General features: G+C 55.5%; 2 protein-coding genes across 2 annotated transcripts; one reads left to right on the top strand and one right to left on the bottom strand.

Annotated features, from left to right (window-relative positions):
• Positions 1-2304: 2304 nt before the first annotated feature.
• Positions 2305-5917, bottom strand: CABP2 (calcium binding protein 2). Its single transcript, XM_038564496.1, has 7 exons — positions 5861-5917; positions 5141-5344; positions 4538-4568; positions 3652-3786; positions 3124-3233; positions 2863-3010; positions 2305-2330 (listed from the first exon to the last, which is right to left on the bottom strand). Exons 1-7 carry the CDS (start codon positions 5915-5917, stop codon positions 2305-2307), a joined length of 711 nt encoding a protein of 236 aa, XP_038420424.1.
• Positions 5918-12741: 6824 nt separating this feature from the next.
• LOC476006 (glutathione S-transferase P-like) lies at positions 12742-15739 on the top strand. The gene is made up of 7 exons (XM_038563735.1): positions 12742-12865; positions 13021-13056; positions 13480-13586; positions 13696-13783; positions 15021-15124; positions 15219-15326; positions 15487-15739. Coding segments are annotated over exons 1-7 (633 nt in total). The 5' UTR covers positions 12742-12864; the 3' UTR covers positions 15676-15739.
• The last annotated feature ends 896 nt before the right edge of the window (positions 15740-16635 follow it).

Genomic DNA, 16635 nt, shown 5'->3' with positions numbered 1-16635 from the left:
CTAGGACATCAGTCCTCCACCCTCAGACTAGAACTGACACCATCAATTTTCCTGGTTCTCAGGCCTTTGGGCTTGGACTGGAACTGAACCACCAGTTCTCCTGTGTCTCCACCTTGCTGATTGCAAATCATGGAACTACTCAGCACCTGAAATCACCTGAGCCAATTTCCTTACAATAAATGTCTTTACACACACATCCACACACCCACATACACACATACACAGAGGCATCTATTGGTTCTGTTTCTCTGGAGAACCGTGGCCAACACACAGGAGAAACTGGCCATAGTAGTTTATACAAGAGCTTTCGTACTATCTTCAAATAATTCTGTAAGCCAAGAACTATTTTAAATAAAATAAGTGGATGTAGGGATCCCTGGGTGGCGCAGCGGTTTGGCGCCTGCCTTTGACCCAGGGCGCGATCCTGGAGACCCGGGATCGAATCCCACGTCGGGCTCCCGGTGCATGGAGCCTGCTTCTCCCTCTGCCTGTGTCTCTGCCTCTCTCTCTCTCACTGTGTGCCTATCATAAATAAATTAAAAAAAAAAATTAAAAAAAAAAAATAAAAAAAAAAAAAAAATAAATAAATAAAATAAGTGGATGTAATATCCTTTTGTGGGTGATGGTTACCTGGGCACACAAACACGTAAAGCCCATTTTGCTGTACACTTAAGGTTATACACCTTATTGAATGCTATAGTTGATAGTCAAAACTATTTAAAGTGGACTTAATGTAAATCCGACTTTCTGGTTTCTTTTGGGAAATCAGAAGCTCTCATAGCTCTGGCCTGCTCCACCTGGCAACAGCCAATGGGTTTGGGTGATAGGTGCCCCCTTTAAACAGAGAAAGGGCTCTGAGCTCAGCACAGTCTCTACCTCCTTACTCTTCCTTCCTGGCTGGTCCCTGTTGTCACAGTTATCTGGTTGGGACCTTTTGGGCCAGCAGCCTTTTTGGGGTAGGAGGGCATGTATGAGATTTGGAGAACAGTAGGCAATTTTTGTGCTAGCAGATACATGGCAACCAGCTGAGACTATCTCCCCTCATCACCTCCTGTCCCCACCCCAGCCCCAGAGCCTGCCAGGTGGGGAGGCAAGGGGCAGTAGGAGGCAGGCCCTGAGCAGGGTTCTGGTCTTCCTCTGACACACATCCATCACTACCCCTGGCCCCTGCAGAGGGGACAGACATCCCAGGCAGCCATGCCATCTGTGCCAGCTGGTAGAGGGTGGTGGGAGGGAGGATGGACCACAGCCCCCAGAGAAGAGCTGCCAGACTGGCAGGAGAGATCACGTAATTGAGTATTAGGATTAATTGGGATCTGCTAGGCAAGTGAGTGGTGCTGAGGCTGCTGCAGCCAACCCTGGCACCTTGGTGTCCAGACTCTGGGCTGGGCCAGACACCAGTGACTGCCTGCCTTCTTGGTCCCAAGGCCATCTTGTTGGTGGCAGTGATGGTGAAGCCCAGGCAGGAGCTCTGAAAGTTCCCACCCCTTCTTGACCAGGAGGTTAAGGCTTGTGTCCTCACTCCCAGCAGGTCGGAACAGCCTTGGGCCAGGCAGTGTTCTGCAGAGCAGCTGTTTGCTGCAGCTAGGAGAGCCTGAGGCCTGGGTCGCCTTGACTCCAAGGCCCCCTCTCCTGTTAGCACTGTGACTTTAGAATCCTGGGGCTAGGGTGTAAGTCCCACCTCTACTTCATCCTCATTGTGTGTGACTCTATGCCAGCCTTCCTCCTCCCAGAACCTTCTGATGCTGGGAGAAAGGGCTGGATTAATCTGGGAGTGATGGGGGTCATGGCCAGTTCCTGAACAGCAGTGTGACACAACGCAAGTCACATTTTAGGAAGAAGAATCTGGCAGCACATGCCAGGCATGTGGAACCATGGGCCTGGCAGGAGCCTTTTTTACAGGGTGAGGGGCATCCCAGCTCTGGAACATTTCCTGACACTTGCTCTGGGATAGTCCCAGAATCCAGAAAGGGCTCCTGCCCACCTGGAGTTCACAGTTGATGGGTCTTGCAGCCCAGGACTTAACTTTTGGGGGCCAAATACTGGGTGCTCCAGGGTAACAAGTGAGAGGCAAAAGCCATCTCCCCAGGCTCCAAGATACTTTATTGTTAGACAGGGATGGGCATGGGTTGGTGAGGAAGTGGGGCTGGGGGGTGAGGGCAGGCTGGGGTGTCACACACAGGTGGGGTAGGAAGGAGAATGGGAGAGTCATTTGGAGGCAGTGGGCTTCCTGGAACACACTGACAGGCAGTCGCTGTGGTCCCAAGTCCTGTCTGCTGCCAAGTCCTGAGCTTCTGTGCAGGCTCAACGTGACATCATCCGCACAAACTCTGCCAGGACAAAGCCAAGGTTGCAGGTCTGCTCTCTGGAGCCCAGTAGTGGTGAGACTGATATACGGGCCTTAAGGTGGGAGGGAGTGTGGTCCAGGGCAGGGCCTGCAAGGGAGTCTTCTGGATCTGGTAGGGAATAGGCCTTTGGGCTAAGAAGAGGGGCTTTGTTTTATGGAAAACACTATTTTCCTCTTTGCTTTGGCTGCTAGGAAGCTCACAGACAATTTTGGGGCCTACTTTGGAGAATTTCTACATACTCATCTTCTTTGGCTTCCTATTATTATTTAACCCTTGTTTTCCCCCTGTGGGAATACAGCACAGAGGAAGAAGTGGGTTTCCGTCAGACTGTCTGGCTTCACGTCTTGGCTCCATCCACATCTTTTGCTAAGCACTCACACTTTCCTAAGAATGGACTTTCTTGTCCTGCTCACGGGGAGAGGACATGGGGTCTGGCACACAGTGACAATGCTCCTTTTCTGTCAAAAACCAGCCAGGGTGTGTGGCCCGAAGCACAGAGGGTGGTAAGTGGTACCTTCAAAGTCCACCAGGCCATCCCCGTTGAGGTCAATGTCATGGAGGATCTCGTCCACCTCCCGCTGGCTGAGGCGCTCCCCCAGCAGGACCTTGAGGGCTGCCCGCAGCTCCGCCAAGCTGATGCAGCCATCACCATTGGTGTCAAACTGTGGTGGCATTGGTCGTGGCGTTGAGTGTCCGACCCAGTCATTCATTCACTCGGCCCCCACTCACAGCGGACCCGAGGCCTCCGTCCGCCCTCCAGCCCCAGGGGCCGCACCTCCCGAAAGGCGTCCCGGAGCTCCCTGACGCCAATCATGTCTGCTGTCTCTGCCAACAGCTTGGGGCCCATGAGCTCCACGAAGTCTTCAAAGTCCACCTTTCCGCCACCTGGAGGCCAGGCCCGTCAGAGACCCCTGCCCAGCCCTCCTATGCCCACCTCTCCTGGCCTCTCCCTCTCCCCTGCCCCACTGAATGGGGCCCCACAGGCTGGATCATCTGTGTTTTCTGGTGGCTTTTCTTAATTTCCCTGAAGAGTTTGGGTTTCAGTCCTGGCTCAGGTGACCTGGCTCTGTGACCTTAGCCAAGTCACTTAAGCTTTCAGAGACTCAGTTTTCTCAACTGAAAAATGGGGATCGTGATCCTTGCCCTGCCCACCCTGTAGGGGATGGTGCCCTGAGAATGACCAGGGCCCCGGGCTCCGGGGGTCAACGTGGGGAGGCCCCTGTGTTCCCTGGGCTGCCCAGCTGCTCAAGCCATGGCCATGGCCTCTGGAGAACTGGGCGTGGGGCAAGTCTGAGGCACATACTGATCTGCTGTGAAATCTCGATGAGCTCCATCTCGGTGGGCATGTAGCCCAGCGTCCGCATGCAGGCGCCCAGCTCCCGGTAGCCGATGTAGCCGTCCCGGTCCCGGTCAAACTCCTGGAAGGCGACCTGCAGCTCTGCCGGGCAGGGCGGGGTCAGTTCCTCCTACACATGTCCCTGGACCAGCACAGCCTCTCACCTTGGTCTGCTCACTTCCTCCTTGTAAGCATCAGTTTCTTTTTGCTATTACGGGGTCTTAGCACATGCTATTTAACTCATTCTTTCAACAAATATTTAAGGAGCATCTACTGTGTGCTAAGCTCTGCTCTAGGTACTGGGGGTATGGCAGCAAGGGAGGGAGGGAAAGAAAGGAAACAGTTCCTATCCTCAAGGAGCTCACGTTCTGGAACTCTACCCTCTTCTAGTCTTTATGTCACCTACTCAAGAAAGCCTTTCCTCTCCATTTGGTCCCCTCCAGCCCATCTGTTCATTTCCTTGAGAGCACTTAGCAGCATTTGTACTCATAGTTGACTCATTGACATCTGTTTCCAGAGGACATGGGCCCCATCTGTCCAGTTTGCTGCATTCCCCAGTTCTCCCCACACAGGGCTAGGCACATGGCGAGCACCCGGGAGGTGTTTGCTGAATGACCAGATATAAAAGGGGCCCTCAACCTGCCTGGCAATGAGATCTGGGGACTGACAGCTGGGGGTCCGGTCAGCCCCTCCCTGTCCAGTGTGGTCTCCATCTCCTCCATCTCCTGCAACCGCCTCCTTGACCCTAGTTCCTCCTGGCGACCAGCTGAGGCCACAACCAGTGCCCCCACCCTGTGTGCCCCACCCTCTGCCCACCCCTTTGGAGACACCAGTCTTTTCCAAAACCCTTTACCTTCAATCTCCTCTGGCCGCAGCTCCCGGTCCTGGGGGCACAGACAGGTTAAGAAGTCCCTGGACCACCCAGGTATCTGCACCCCATCCTCTGTTCTTTGAGGGCTCCCCACTCAGCACCCCCAACACGATGGGCAGGGCCTGTGTCTGTCTGACACTGCTCAGACATGCTCCAACCATTGCTGCTGACTGGCCTGGTGTCTTGGGCCCCCCCTTCCCTGCCCCCACCCTCTCCTGGGGCTCAGAGCTCAATTTGCCAGATGTGGATCTGGGGTTGGGCAGACCCTCAGACCTGGCCCTGGGGACCTCGGTGTCACTCTGTCTCTCGTATTGTCTCTCTGTCCCTCTCCTGGAGGCCCTGGCACCTCCCTGCCCACCCCCTTGTGGTTGTCTCTGAGGTTCTCTGGGTCTCTTTCTGTCCTCTCTTCTGTCTTTCCTGGCATGTCTCCCTGGGTCTCCCCACTGATCTTGTTTCTGTTTCTCCACTTCTCTTTGCCCCACCCCCTGGATCTGGGTGCCTTTGCTCCAAAGACCCCACTCTATCCTCTCCCCCCTACTCAGGGAGAGGCAGAGAGGAGGCAAAGCCTGGGGCAGCCATACATACGAGCTGGGTGGCGGCGATGCTGGGCCGCAGGAAGATGCAGGCCGGCCCCACTAGGCTGCTGAGCACTGAGTAACCCTGGATGCCTGGCCCTGGGCCCCCCTGCTCCTCAGGCCGGGAGCCACCTGGTGGGAGAGCTGGGCCTGGGGGCTCCCTGGGGCCATGGTGGGAGCCTCCTGGTGGGGAGCTGGGCCACTGCCAGTGGTCCTGCAGCAGAGCCAGCCATGAGCTGGGGGTAGTGGCCCCTCCACCCTCATTTACCAGCCTCTTCCGTCTTTGGAACCTGGCATGGGACAGTGGGAGCTCTCACCCATCAACACTCTAGGCTGGGACGGTCCATCCCCTTACTGTTTAATTGGGCAAACCGAGCCCACCCACCCCCGCAAAGGAAGGGACCGGGTTAAGGTCACTCAGAAAGCCAGTGGCAGAATGGGACCTTGAGCTCAGCTCTCAGCAGCAGGCACAGGCAGCTGGAGCGCAGCTGGGGGGCCTGATGAGCTTGGCAGGAAAGGCCCAGTGGTCCATGGAAGGGGCTAGAGTCTGGGGCCCTTCCCAGACTCTTGATCTTGATTGGTCTAGGGCAGTGGGAACCTACCCCTCCATCCCCCTGAGGCTGCTCCGTCTCTAATCTAGTCCAGCCCTCACAGAGGGCTCTGCCCACCCCACCTGACTCTTCCAGGCTACAGCCCAGCCTCCTGGTCTTGGCTTCTCCCCCTTTCCTACCTTAGGCCTCCGGTGCCGAGGCCGCTTGGCACAGTTTCCCATGGGCTCCTGAACCATGCCAGGCCTGGTGTCCTGGGGGCAGCCCAGGCCTGGGCCTCAGCGGATGCTGTGGGCTCCTGACAGCCCCCAGCTGCTCCCAGTGAGAGTCTGGGAGGACTGCAGGGGATTTTCCTAGGGTTTTGTGGGGAAGATTGGGAGCGGGTGGGCAGGCGGGGAGCCCTGGGCACGGGGGTTTGGGTCCTAATCCAGGATTATCTCTGAGCATCTCTGCTGGTGAGGGGGGCCACTCGGGACCCAAGGCCCCCTGGAAGGCACAGCCTCCCTGTGCTCGCTCCTGAGGGTCTTCCAGATATCCCCTCTCCAGCCCTCTGTCCCTTAACCCCTACCCTAATCTCCCCCAATCAGGAGAGATTTAATATCTTCAGAAGCAGGGCCAGACCCGGGAGGAGGAGACTGGGTGCCCGGTGTGCCAGGGCGGGCTGGGCACCTCTCCCCTCAGAATGGCAGTATGGATTTGGTGGACTCTCCCCCTCCTCCCTGTCCAGAGAGGAGGCAATCCTGGCCCAGTCCAGGAGGCTCCTGCCCCTCCCTGCCAGGACTCTTGCTCTCACAGGGGAGCACCTGCCCCTTGTACTCAGGTGAAGAGTGGAAGGGAGCCAACTCTGGGCACCGTAGGCTGGATGCAGGGCTCAGTGAGGGCAGAGGTGGGGAGAGGCTCCAGCCTCCTGGGCAGCTGACTGACCCCCAGAGCCCTCCATCAAAATGCATGTCCTGGGTCTCTTCCCTGAGCTCTGTCCTGGGCCCCAGGTGGGCTGTGGGATCCCCGCTGTTCCCTCATGGTGCCCTCAGTTGAGGACAGCCCCACACCCCTGTCCCCTTTACCTGCCCATAGGCTGCCTGGACCTGAGCTTCCAGCTCCCTGAGGAGTGCCCGCCGACGCCTGGTGGCTGCTGGGCTGGCAGAAGCCTGACTGGGTCCTGGAGTGCCCTCCGAGGGGCTGGGGTCCCCCACGGGGAGCCTGCCATCTGCCTGGTCCTGGGGAAGGGCCATGGAGACGAGGGCTTGGTGCCTCCTGCTCCCACTCTGGTCGCCCTGTTCCTGCAGGAGGGTGGGTTGGAGTGGGCAGCTGTGCGTGTGGTTCCCACAGGGTCCCTGCTACTCTTTCCCATGCTCCTCTCTCCATGAGTCCAGGTCCCCAAGTCCCCTAGCTCTCCAAGCTCCCCATGCTGCTTACACAGCCACTCCTCCAAATCCTCATCTCCCCCAACCCACTAGCTCCAGCCCCATCCTGGCCACAGACTGAGGTTTGGGGCCCCACTGGGCCTTCTTTGCAGACCCTCCGTTGCCTCGCCTCTGGCTCATGGTCTCTGCACACCCCCCACAATCCCTTCCCCACTATTCTGTCTTGCTTGCTGCCTGGCTTGGCCCCTCAGCCCTCGGCTCTGTGCCTATCTCTCTGTGTCTGTCCACCTGCAGCCCCATGTCACCCCCTGCACCCTGTTGACATCTGTCCAGCTGTGACTCTGTGGGTCTCTCCGACCACTCATGCCCATCTCTGTCATTCCCTCCCTCTGTTGCATGAGAACCCTTCTCACACTGGTCTGTCTGTCTTTCTGTTTGTCTGCCCTCGTTCTTCCTATTCTCCCCACCATCCCCTCTCTCAGGATGACTCCTGGATTCTGGAAAGTCAGCCCCCACCATAGCCGAGCCTGGCCCCAGACATCCCACCTTCTGCCCACCCTGAGCTCCAGGATAGCTCTGAACTCCCCCCACCTCCCCACCTTCTGCTAGTACCTCCCACCTACCTTCTGCTGACCTCCAACCTCTTGCTCAGCAGGGAGCAATGTGGGGGTGGGCCAGGCAACCCCCACGGGCCTCCTATGCCCCTCTGTTATGTCCCCAGCCCTCTTACGCTCTCACTGCCCACCTTCCTGTTCTTCACCTCCCACAATGAGGTCAGTTGTCCTGCCCCAGCCCTGCTCTAGGCCTCTCATGATTTATTCACCTGCCCCCTGCACCAGTCTTTGTCCAAGGGAAACAGATCCCTCCAGACACCTGCCACCTGAGCTGGTGGCTCTGGCCTCCCTCAGCCACATGAAGGGCCACCCATTCATGTATTCCTTTTGCAAACATCTGAGGCTGGCTGGGACTGAGCCTCAGGCCAGCTGTTGGGGCTACATAGACAGACCGTGTCTGTCCTGAGGCTCCTGCTCTTGGCCACACAGCTCAGAAAGGGCCACAGAGAGCCTCCTGGTGCTTGGGAGCACGAACCCAGGCATCAGTGGGGGCGAAGAGACAACAGGGCAGCCTTTTAGGCATGAGAACCCATGCTCAGCCCTGGGTGAGCACTGGGACCCCGGCAGGGATCAGCCGTGAATGTGGAATGTTCCAGGCACTGGAGTCCAGCAGAGTATGTTAGGTGGAGGCCCTTGGGAGGTAGGCAGAGGTCAGCAGTCCCTGGAGGGGTGAAGGTGGCAAGAGGCCGGAGAAAATTTCAGAGGTGCTGAATCTTCTGCCAGTGTTGTGGAATACCTACCAGACACCTTCCTGGGTGTTGGGAACCAGTAGTCCCTGCCTCCTGGAAACTTCCAGCTGGTGGGAAATGCATATTCAGCAAGCGCAGAATGACTGTGGAGGACAACTGAGAGGGTTGGAGAGTGGGGACCTTGCCAAGGACGTGGCATGTGAGCCAAGCCCAGAGATATGGTAGAAATGACCACCTGAAAGGAAGAGTGGCCAATGGCCAGAGGGAATGGCCCCCACACAACCCTGAATGGGGCTGAGGATCTGAAGAAAGGTTAGGATTCAGAGGTTAGTGGATGCTGGCCAGGTGGTCAAGGGTCACCTTATGAAGGTGAGGGCTCCTTATGACCACTTGAACATTCAACCTTCAAACTTCAGCCCTCTGCCCTAGGGGGTCTCACCTTCTCCTGCAGACCAGGAGGACACTATATCCCAGGCAGCACTACAAACATCCTCCAGACACAGAAATTCTAGCATTTTCTGCAAGGTCTTAGAGAAGGACCACAGGCCTTGATTTCCCTGTGTGCTTACTGTGTGGACCTTGGCAAGGTATTTCACCTCTCTGAGTCTCAGTTTCCTTATTTGGAAAATGGCCGTTGGCCTAGGCTTCATGGTGCTTTTGTGAAAATTAAGTAAAGGAACTAGCAGTTTCCTGGCACATAGGAAGGGCTCAAAACATGGTGGATGCCATGAGTGATGAATGATCCTGTGTCCAAATGACCACCTAAGAAGGTGGGAAGTGGGAGAAATGTGTTGCCCCAAATTATAAGCCAAAGTAGTGGGGGCATTAATGGGTTGGGGTATAGTTGTTAAAAGTGTTTCTAATCAAGAAGCAAAGCCTTTGTGTCCAGGTAGAGAAAGCCTGGCTTGGAAATCCTTTCTCACTTGTGTTCAATGAACAGCATACTAGGGTATTTATCTTGATGCCCTTGACTTGTCCAGCCCAATTTAGCCAAGCTGGAGCTCCAGCTCCAGTTGTCTAGGATGTACACATGGATCCATGGTTGACAGACAGATGTATGTATGTATGTATGTATGTATGTATGTATGGATGGATGTATGGATGTATGGATGTATGGATGAACAGACAGGTGGCTCACTGGATGGCAGGATGGGTAGATGATTTGATAGGCTAGTGGTTAAATAGTTGGTAGATGGATGGATAGGTGATTGTACCAATAGTTAGTTGGCTGAATGGATAGATGGATGGATAGACAGGTGCAGGATGACTGAGTGGCTAAATGGGTAGCTGGATGGATAGGTGGATAAATACATAAATACATAGATGAAAGTAGCCCCTTGCCCATCTGGTCAAATGTTTGGTTGTTGGATGGGTGGATGATTGGGTAGATGGGTACACAGAGGAAGAGACAGGTGGATGGAAGTGGATAGATGGCTGGGCAGATAGACTTCTGATGAAGGCTTTCTATTCTTCATTAGAAGAGTCAATTAGAGTGGAGACTGTATCTTGCCTATTCTGGTGTTGGCCATGATGCCTAGCCCATACACAGCCTGATACATACTAATCAGTGTGTGAATGAAGAACTGTGTCTATCTCTTCCACTCTGAGTTGTGATTCTTCTTTTTTAAAAATTATTATTTTTTATTATTATTTTAAGTCGGCTCCATGCCCACCATGGGGCTTGAACCCTAGGATCAAGAGTCCCATGCTCCACTGACTGAGCCAGCCAGGCACTCCTGAGCTGTGATTCTTCCAATGGCAAAGATGATAGCTCTTTCTCTACCCTGTTCCCCATAAGTCTTGGCACACAGAACCCTCCTGAGATACCACTTCACACTCACTGGGATAATTAAAGCGAAAAAGATAGACAGTAGCTGTGCTGGTGAAGACATAGAGAAGTTGGGAACTTTGCATGCTGCTGTTTGGTTTACAAAATGGTGCAGCCGTTTTGAAAAAGAGCTTGGAAATTCCTCAAATGAGCTATCATGTGACCCAGCGAGTCCACCCTTGGGTATGTATCCGAGGGAATTGATAGTATAAGCTCACACAAAAATTTGCACAAAAACGTTCATAGCAGCCTGATTCATAAAAGCCCAAAGGTGAAACCACCCAAATGTCTGTCAGTGCAGGAATGGGTAGACAAAATGTGTATGTCCATGTCATGGAATATTCCTCAGCCATAGACAGGAATGATGCACTGATATTCACTATGACATACATGACACCTCCAAGACATTCTGCTAAGTGACAGCAGCCAGACCCAAAAGGCCACAGTGTATGATTCCATTTATATGAAATATTCAGAATAGACAAATCATAGCAAAAAAAGAGATTAGTGGGGATGGGAGATGGGGAATGAAGAGTGACTGCCTATGAGTACAGTGTTTCTTTTTGGGGTGATGGAAATGTTCTGGAACTACATAGTGGTGGTGGTTGCACAACACTGAATATACTAAAACCACTGAATATACACTTTATGAGAATGAAATTTAAGTAGCAACAAAGCTGTTTGTTTAGGGCGCTTGGGTGGCTCAGTCGGTGAAGCATCTGCCTTCGGCTCAGGTCATGGTTCCAGGGTCTTGGGATCAAGTGCCACATTGGGATCCTTGCTCAGCTGGGAGCCTGCTTCTCCCTCTTCCTCTGCCTGCTTCCCCTGCTTGTGCTTTTGCTCTTTCTGTGTCAAATAAATAAAATATATATTTTAAAAACCTGCTTGTTTCTATTTAAAAAACTTCTGGGGTGCCTGGGTGGCTCAGTGGTTGAGCGTCTGCCTTCAGTTCAGGTCATGATCCCGGGGTCTTGGAATCGAGTCCCACATCGGGCTCCCCGCAGGGAGCCTGCTTCTCCCTCTACCTGTGTCTCTGCCTCTTTCTCTGTATCTCTCATGAGTAAATAAAATCTTTTTTTTTTTTTTTTTTTTTTTAGTAAATAAAATCTTAAAAAAAAAAAAAACAACTGCCAAAGACAGGTGCTGATATACACGTGGACTGGAGGTGGGGGATGGACACAGGAAGGTTCCTGGCCCACTGGCCTGGGAAAACTGTTCTGGACCCCAGAGGAGAAGGCCCGAGGGTGGCCACAGGCTTTGCCTGTGGAGCCAGAGGACTGTGGGTAAAAGCAGCCCACCACCAAATAGTGCCAAGCTGACCTGGGGGACAGCTAGCCAGGGGACCTGAGTGTGATGGCTGGAGGGTGTGAGCTGGTAGGAGGCTGGCCCACTGGACAGGAAAGGGTCTCCCAGGCCTTTGATGCTTGTGCACAAACGAAGGGCATGAATGTTGCAGGCCAGAGCAGATGAATGAACCTCTGTGAACCTTGGTGTCCTCATCAGTATAATGGGAACAAGACTCCCTCCCTCTCAGGATGTGGGGGAGATGAAATGAGACCATTTATATAAAAGCTCTTTGTAAGCTGCAAAGTGCTGGGCAGATGTTCCTCCAGCTGTGAGTCATGGATAGAACCCAGCTCTATCACCACCTCCCCTACACCTCCCAGCCCCAGGCAGCTGTGGACTCAAATGAGGCTAAGGGATGTTTTTGATTAGGCATGTTTGGGTTTTCTCCCAGGCTTTAGATAGGAACTGCACCAGGGAAAGATACCTTCCTCTCTCCTGGTGGCTCTGACAGGAAAACGTGGCTGAGACAGCTGTCTGGTTCAGTCAGGCTCCAGTTCCCTGGGGAAGACCAGCACATCCACTGAGTGGGCTGGGGCGCCAGATGGCCTGCAGGGAGGCAGGCACTCGGTCCCCTCGGGTCCAGGAGGTCCTGTGCATTTCAGTCTGTCCTTCTTTCCATCCACCCAGATCCCCAGGTCCAGTCAATATTTGAAGAGTGCCTAGCACTTAGACTTAGTCAAAAAATGGTTTGGAGATGACAAGGCTTTGTAGAAGAAAGACAGAGGGTTAAAAGTGAGGCCCCTGAACCTAGCCACACCTGAGTTTAAGTCCTGCTTATTAGCTGTGTGACCTTGAGAAAGTCACTTAACCTCTCTGTGCCTCAGTTCCTCCTTTGTAAAATGAGGATCAGAACAATATCAAGTCCTAGGGTGGTTATATATGTAAAGTTCCCTACACAGTCCTCAGCCCCTGAGGGTTTGCCATAATTATTTCAGAGAGAGGATGTGTCTATGGAAATTGCATTCATTCATGCAAGAAGCATTAAATGAGCACCTACTGAGTCCTCATGCTGGTGGCCCAGCAGCTAGTTAGGGACTCAGAACTGGCCTTCTGTGGGCCCTGAGAAGTTCTGTGGGTTTTGGTGTGGCCTGGAGGCTGGCAGTGACTGTGCCATGCTAAAGTCAGTGCCCTTCAGGCAGGGTACACCCATGCAGATGTGCTGGTGAGCCTGTCGGGCCCTGCCCCCGCCACACCCCGCCCTGCCCCTTGCCCAGGGCCAAGCTCCGCTTGGTGACTCGGCACATTCTTGGGTGGGGCGGTTAGGGAGCAGGGGGTGGGACAGACCATAAATATAAGGCCACGAGCCTCGCCACTTCCTGCTGCTCTTCTACTTCACCGCTTGCTAGTGAGTAGGGTCTGGACCTGGTCGGGGGACAGGACCCAGGCTGAGCTACCCCCCTCTCTCGGGTGTCTGACACCCCCCACCTCGTCCCGGGTTGCGGGCCCCTGGGCCGTGCAGCTCCCTAGGATACTCTTTGACGCCCTGTTTGTCTCTCCTAGTGCCGCCCTACACCATCGTCTACTTCCCCGTCCGAGGTGCGGCCCCGGCTCCTTCAGGAGGGCGAAGGGCACCGAGGGAGCCCGGCTGCCAGCTCGAGCTGCTCCCTGGGGTTCGGCCCGGCTGGAGGCGGGACGGCGCTGCGGGGCCGGGGGGGCGGGGGCAGGGGCGGGGCCGGGGCGGCGGGGGCGGGGCCGGGGCCGGCACTTGCCGCGGCTGCATCCTCTTGGTGCCCTGTCTGGCTGCGCCTGTCCGTCTGCTCTGTTCCCAACCTGGGACACCATGGGCTGGGGGCTGCGCACCTGTCTGCCTCTCCAGGACAGGGCTGGGGCCATGGTCTCCCCTCTTTCTCCGTGAAGCTAGTTTCCCTTCAGTCCCCACACTCCTGGGCCCTTCCCAGGGCGCTGTGAGCCTGGGGTCTGTCTGCCCACATCCCACTACCCTGTCGTCCCCTCCCCCAGGGCGCTGCGAGGCCATGCGCATGCTGCTGGCTGACCAGGGCCAGAGCTGGAAGGAGGAGGTGGTGACCAAAGACAGCTGGATGCAGAGCCCACTCAAGGCCTCCTGTGTGAGTGACTGTGCCCTGGCAGGGGGTCAGGGGCTGGGCCTTTGGGGGGCAAAACTAGAGGGGGGGCAGCTGAGCCCAGCATCTCTTACTGACCCATGCCGTTCCCTAGCTGTATGGGCAGCTCCCCAAGTTCCAGGATGGAGACCTCACCCTGTACCAGTCCAATGCCATCCTGCGACACCTGGGTCGCACCTTTGGTGAGTTCTGAGGTCTGGGGCAGCCTGGTCCTGCAGAGGACCTAATGGGTCCCCCTTGGATGTCTTGAGAACCAGAGCTCTCCCCATTTGGAAGACAGGCCAGATGACCCTAGAGGAAGGGCAGAGCCTGGGTTATGAGGGCTCTGCCAACTGGCCAGTGCCAGATGGGTTCACTATGCCTGTTTCCTGGAAGACAGCTCAGAGGAGGCTGCCAGCCCCCACATGTGTACTGGTGTAGGCTAGAGGCCACCGCAAGTGTGGCTACAGGCTTCCACGTAGGCCTCCTGCCCATATTTTCCTATGTTGACCCCTCTTGAATCTGGAAAACCCATATTCACAATAAGGAAGCCTATGGCCTTCTTACAATGGTGGCAGGAACATGGCTGAGAGAGGTCGCTGCTTTTTTGGCTAACTTTGTGGTGGTGGGGGGTGGGGGTGGTTCTAGAAAAGCCCTGGGTCCAGTAGGATGTGGCAATTAGGGAAGAGGACAGAAGAGTAGTGGTAGCAGCCAGGCCCAGCCTACCCTGACTTCTGCAGGACCCAGAGTGGGAGGACAAAGGCCTCTGGCTATGGCCTGCCACCTCTTCCTGCCCAACAGCTGCCCTGCACTGAGCTGGACACACCAATTCTCACAGCCAAGTTCTGTCCATCCTCCACAGACACCTGCCTCTCAGGCCTAGGACACATGCACCAGAGGCTTGGTTCACCATTTCAGGGGGACAGATCTGGGGGATGGGACTTAGGGCCATTTGGGCAGGGAATTCCTGAGTCTCAGGATGAGACCTAGGATGTGACAGAGAAGAGGCATGGTCCTCAGCTGGGCATGTCCCCTTGGGCATTTTTTTTTAAAGATTTTATTTATTTATTTGAGAGAGAGTGTCCAAGAATGAGCAAGTGCTTGCAAGAGGCAATAGGGGCAGAGGGAGAAGGAGAGGGACAGGCTGACTCTGCACTGAGTGCTGAGCCCATTGCAGGTCTCAATCCCAGGACCTGAGATCATTGTCCAAGCCGAAATCAGGAGTCAGACACCCAACTGACTGAGCTCCCCTGCCCCCTGCCCCTGGCACCGCCCCTTCCCTTGGCTTTTGGAGGTGGGAGCAGCAGAGCTGTGTAGAGCAGGCCCTCCGATCTAGGGAACTGGGTGCCCCAGCCTGAGGCCTGTGGGCATTTGGGGGAGAGGGGAGCAGTGCAGCGCCAACTTGGACAGAACCTGACCCATTGCCTGGCTTCTGACCAGGGCTCTATGGCAAAGACCAGCGGGAGGCGGCACTGGTGGATATGGTGAATGACGGCGTGGAGGACGTCCGCAGGCACTGCAGCCAGCTCATCCACCACAGCTATGTGAGCAGGGGCGGCTGGTGCTCGGGGCTGGGGGCCAGGAGGTCACCCTGGCCAGGCACTCTGGGAGCTGCCACTAGATCACTGCCCTTTGCAGGAGGGAGGCAAGGCCAGGTACGTTCAGGAGCTGCCAGGGTACCTGAAGCCTTTTGAGACTCTGCTGATCCAGAACCAGGGGGGTCAGGCCTTCATTGTGGGTGACCAGGTGAGTGCTGGGTCTAGCCCATGGCAGATGATTCATTTCTCAGAAGGGCAAACAGAGGCCCAGAGGGGAGTCGCCGCAGGTTCACTGGAGGTGTTCTGGCTCCCTGCAGCCCCTTCTCTTCTGACCCTGCTCGAGCCCCTTCATATCCCCTCCCCTGCAGATCTCCTTCGCGGACTACAACCTGCTGGACCTGTTGCTGAATCACCAGGTCCTGGCCCCCGGCTGCCTAGACTCCCACCCTCTGCTCTTGGCCTATGTGACGCGCCTCAGTGCTCGGCCTAAGCTCAAGGCCTACCTGGCCTCCCCTGAGCACGTGAACCGCCCTGTTCACGGAGCCCAAAAGATATGAGCCTGCTCAGCCTCTGCTGGGAGAAAGGCTGCCCTTTAGAACCAATAAACATTGGGAAAAGAGAGCTGTGCTGTGGTCACTAAGGGGCCAGAGGGCATAAGGGAGCCCCTGCCCCTTCCCAGGCCGCCTCCAGTGGATGAGGGTTTGGGCTGGATGACTGGCCCCTGGAACAGAATTAGGTGCCTGGTCTGCCAGGAGACAGTAGTTCCAGGTCCTGACAGGATGATGAGACTAAGCCTTGAGGACCTACTCCCTGAAGACTTCCTGCAGGAGGTGGGGTGCCCTCCCTGGGGGTACTCGTGGTTACAGCAACCCTCTTCATCTGAGAGAAGGGCAGCCATGAATGTAGCAGACAGTCACTGGCATCAGTGAGTGCCACAGTCAGGGCGGCCTCTTGTGTGCTCAGATGCTATGCACACGTGTACCCTGGGAAGTGACACGTTCACTTGACTGTTTCATGCGGGCATCAGTGTTGCCCATTCTCGTGTGTCACCCAGAGTCAGCCCCAGGTAGTGTGGCAGGTGGCCAGCAGGGCCTAGCAGGTGTGTGGCTGAAGGCAAGCCTAGAGCTCTGGTGGTATGGCTGCTTGGGGGACCCAAGGAGGATGGAAGGTCTCCCTCAGCTCCAGGGAACCTCTGTGAGCCCCAGTGGGAATGTCTTGCCACCTGCCCAGTCCTAGCCTGTCTCTCCCTCCCAAAGACCAAGAGTGATGCCTGCTTCCAGCTTGGCTTCCTCAGTTGGCCTGGCCTGCAACCTTGTACGTATCAGCTCATTGAGCAGAGTGGCCTCAGACAGATCCAGACTACCTTGCACTCCTTGTGCAAACCTGCCAGCGGCTTTTGCTGCCTTGTGGACAAAGTCCACAGCCTGACAGGCCTACCAGGCCTTTCTTCATATGAGCTCTCCATTCCAGAACATTCCTTTGCCCTGCTCACTTCACCCACTGCTCCTCCCTGCCTT

This window comes from Canis lupus, chromosome 18 (genome assembly GCF_011100685.1).
Source record: "Canis lupus familiaris isolate Mischka breed German Shepherd chromosome 18, alternate assembly UU_Cfam_GSD_1.0, whole genome shotgun sequence".
NCBI classification, from domain to species: domain Eukaryota; kingdom Metazoa; phylum Chordata; class Mammalia; order Carnivora; family Canidae; genus Canis; species Canis lupus.
The sequence above is the reverse complement of the archived record's forward strand: the minus strand, read 5'-3'. Positions and strand labels throughout refer to the sequence as shown.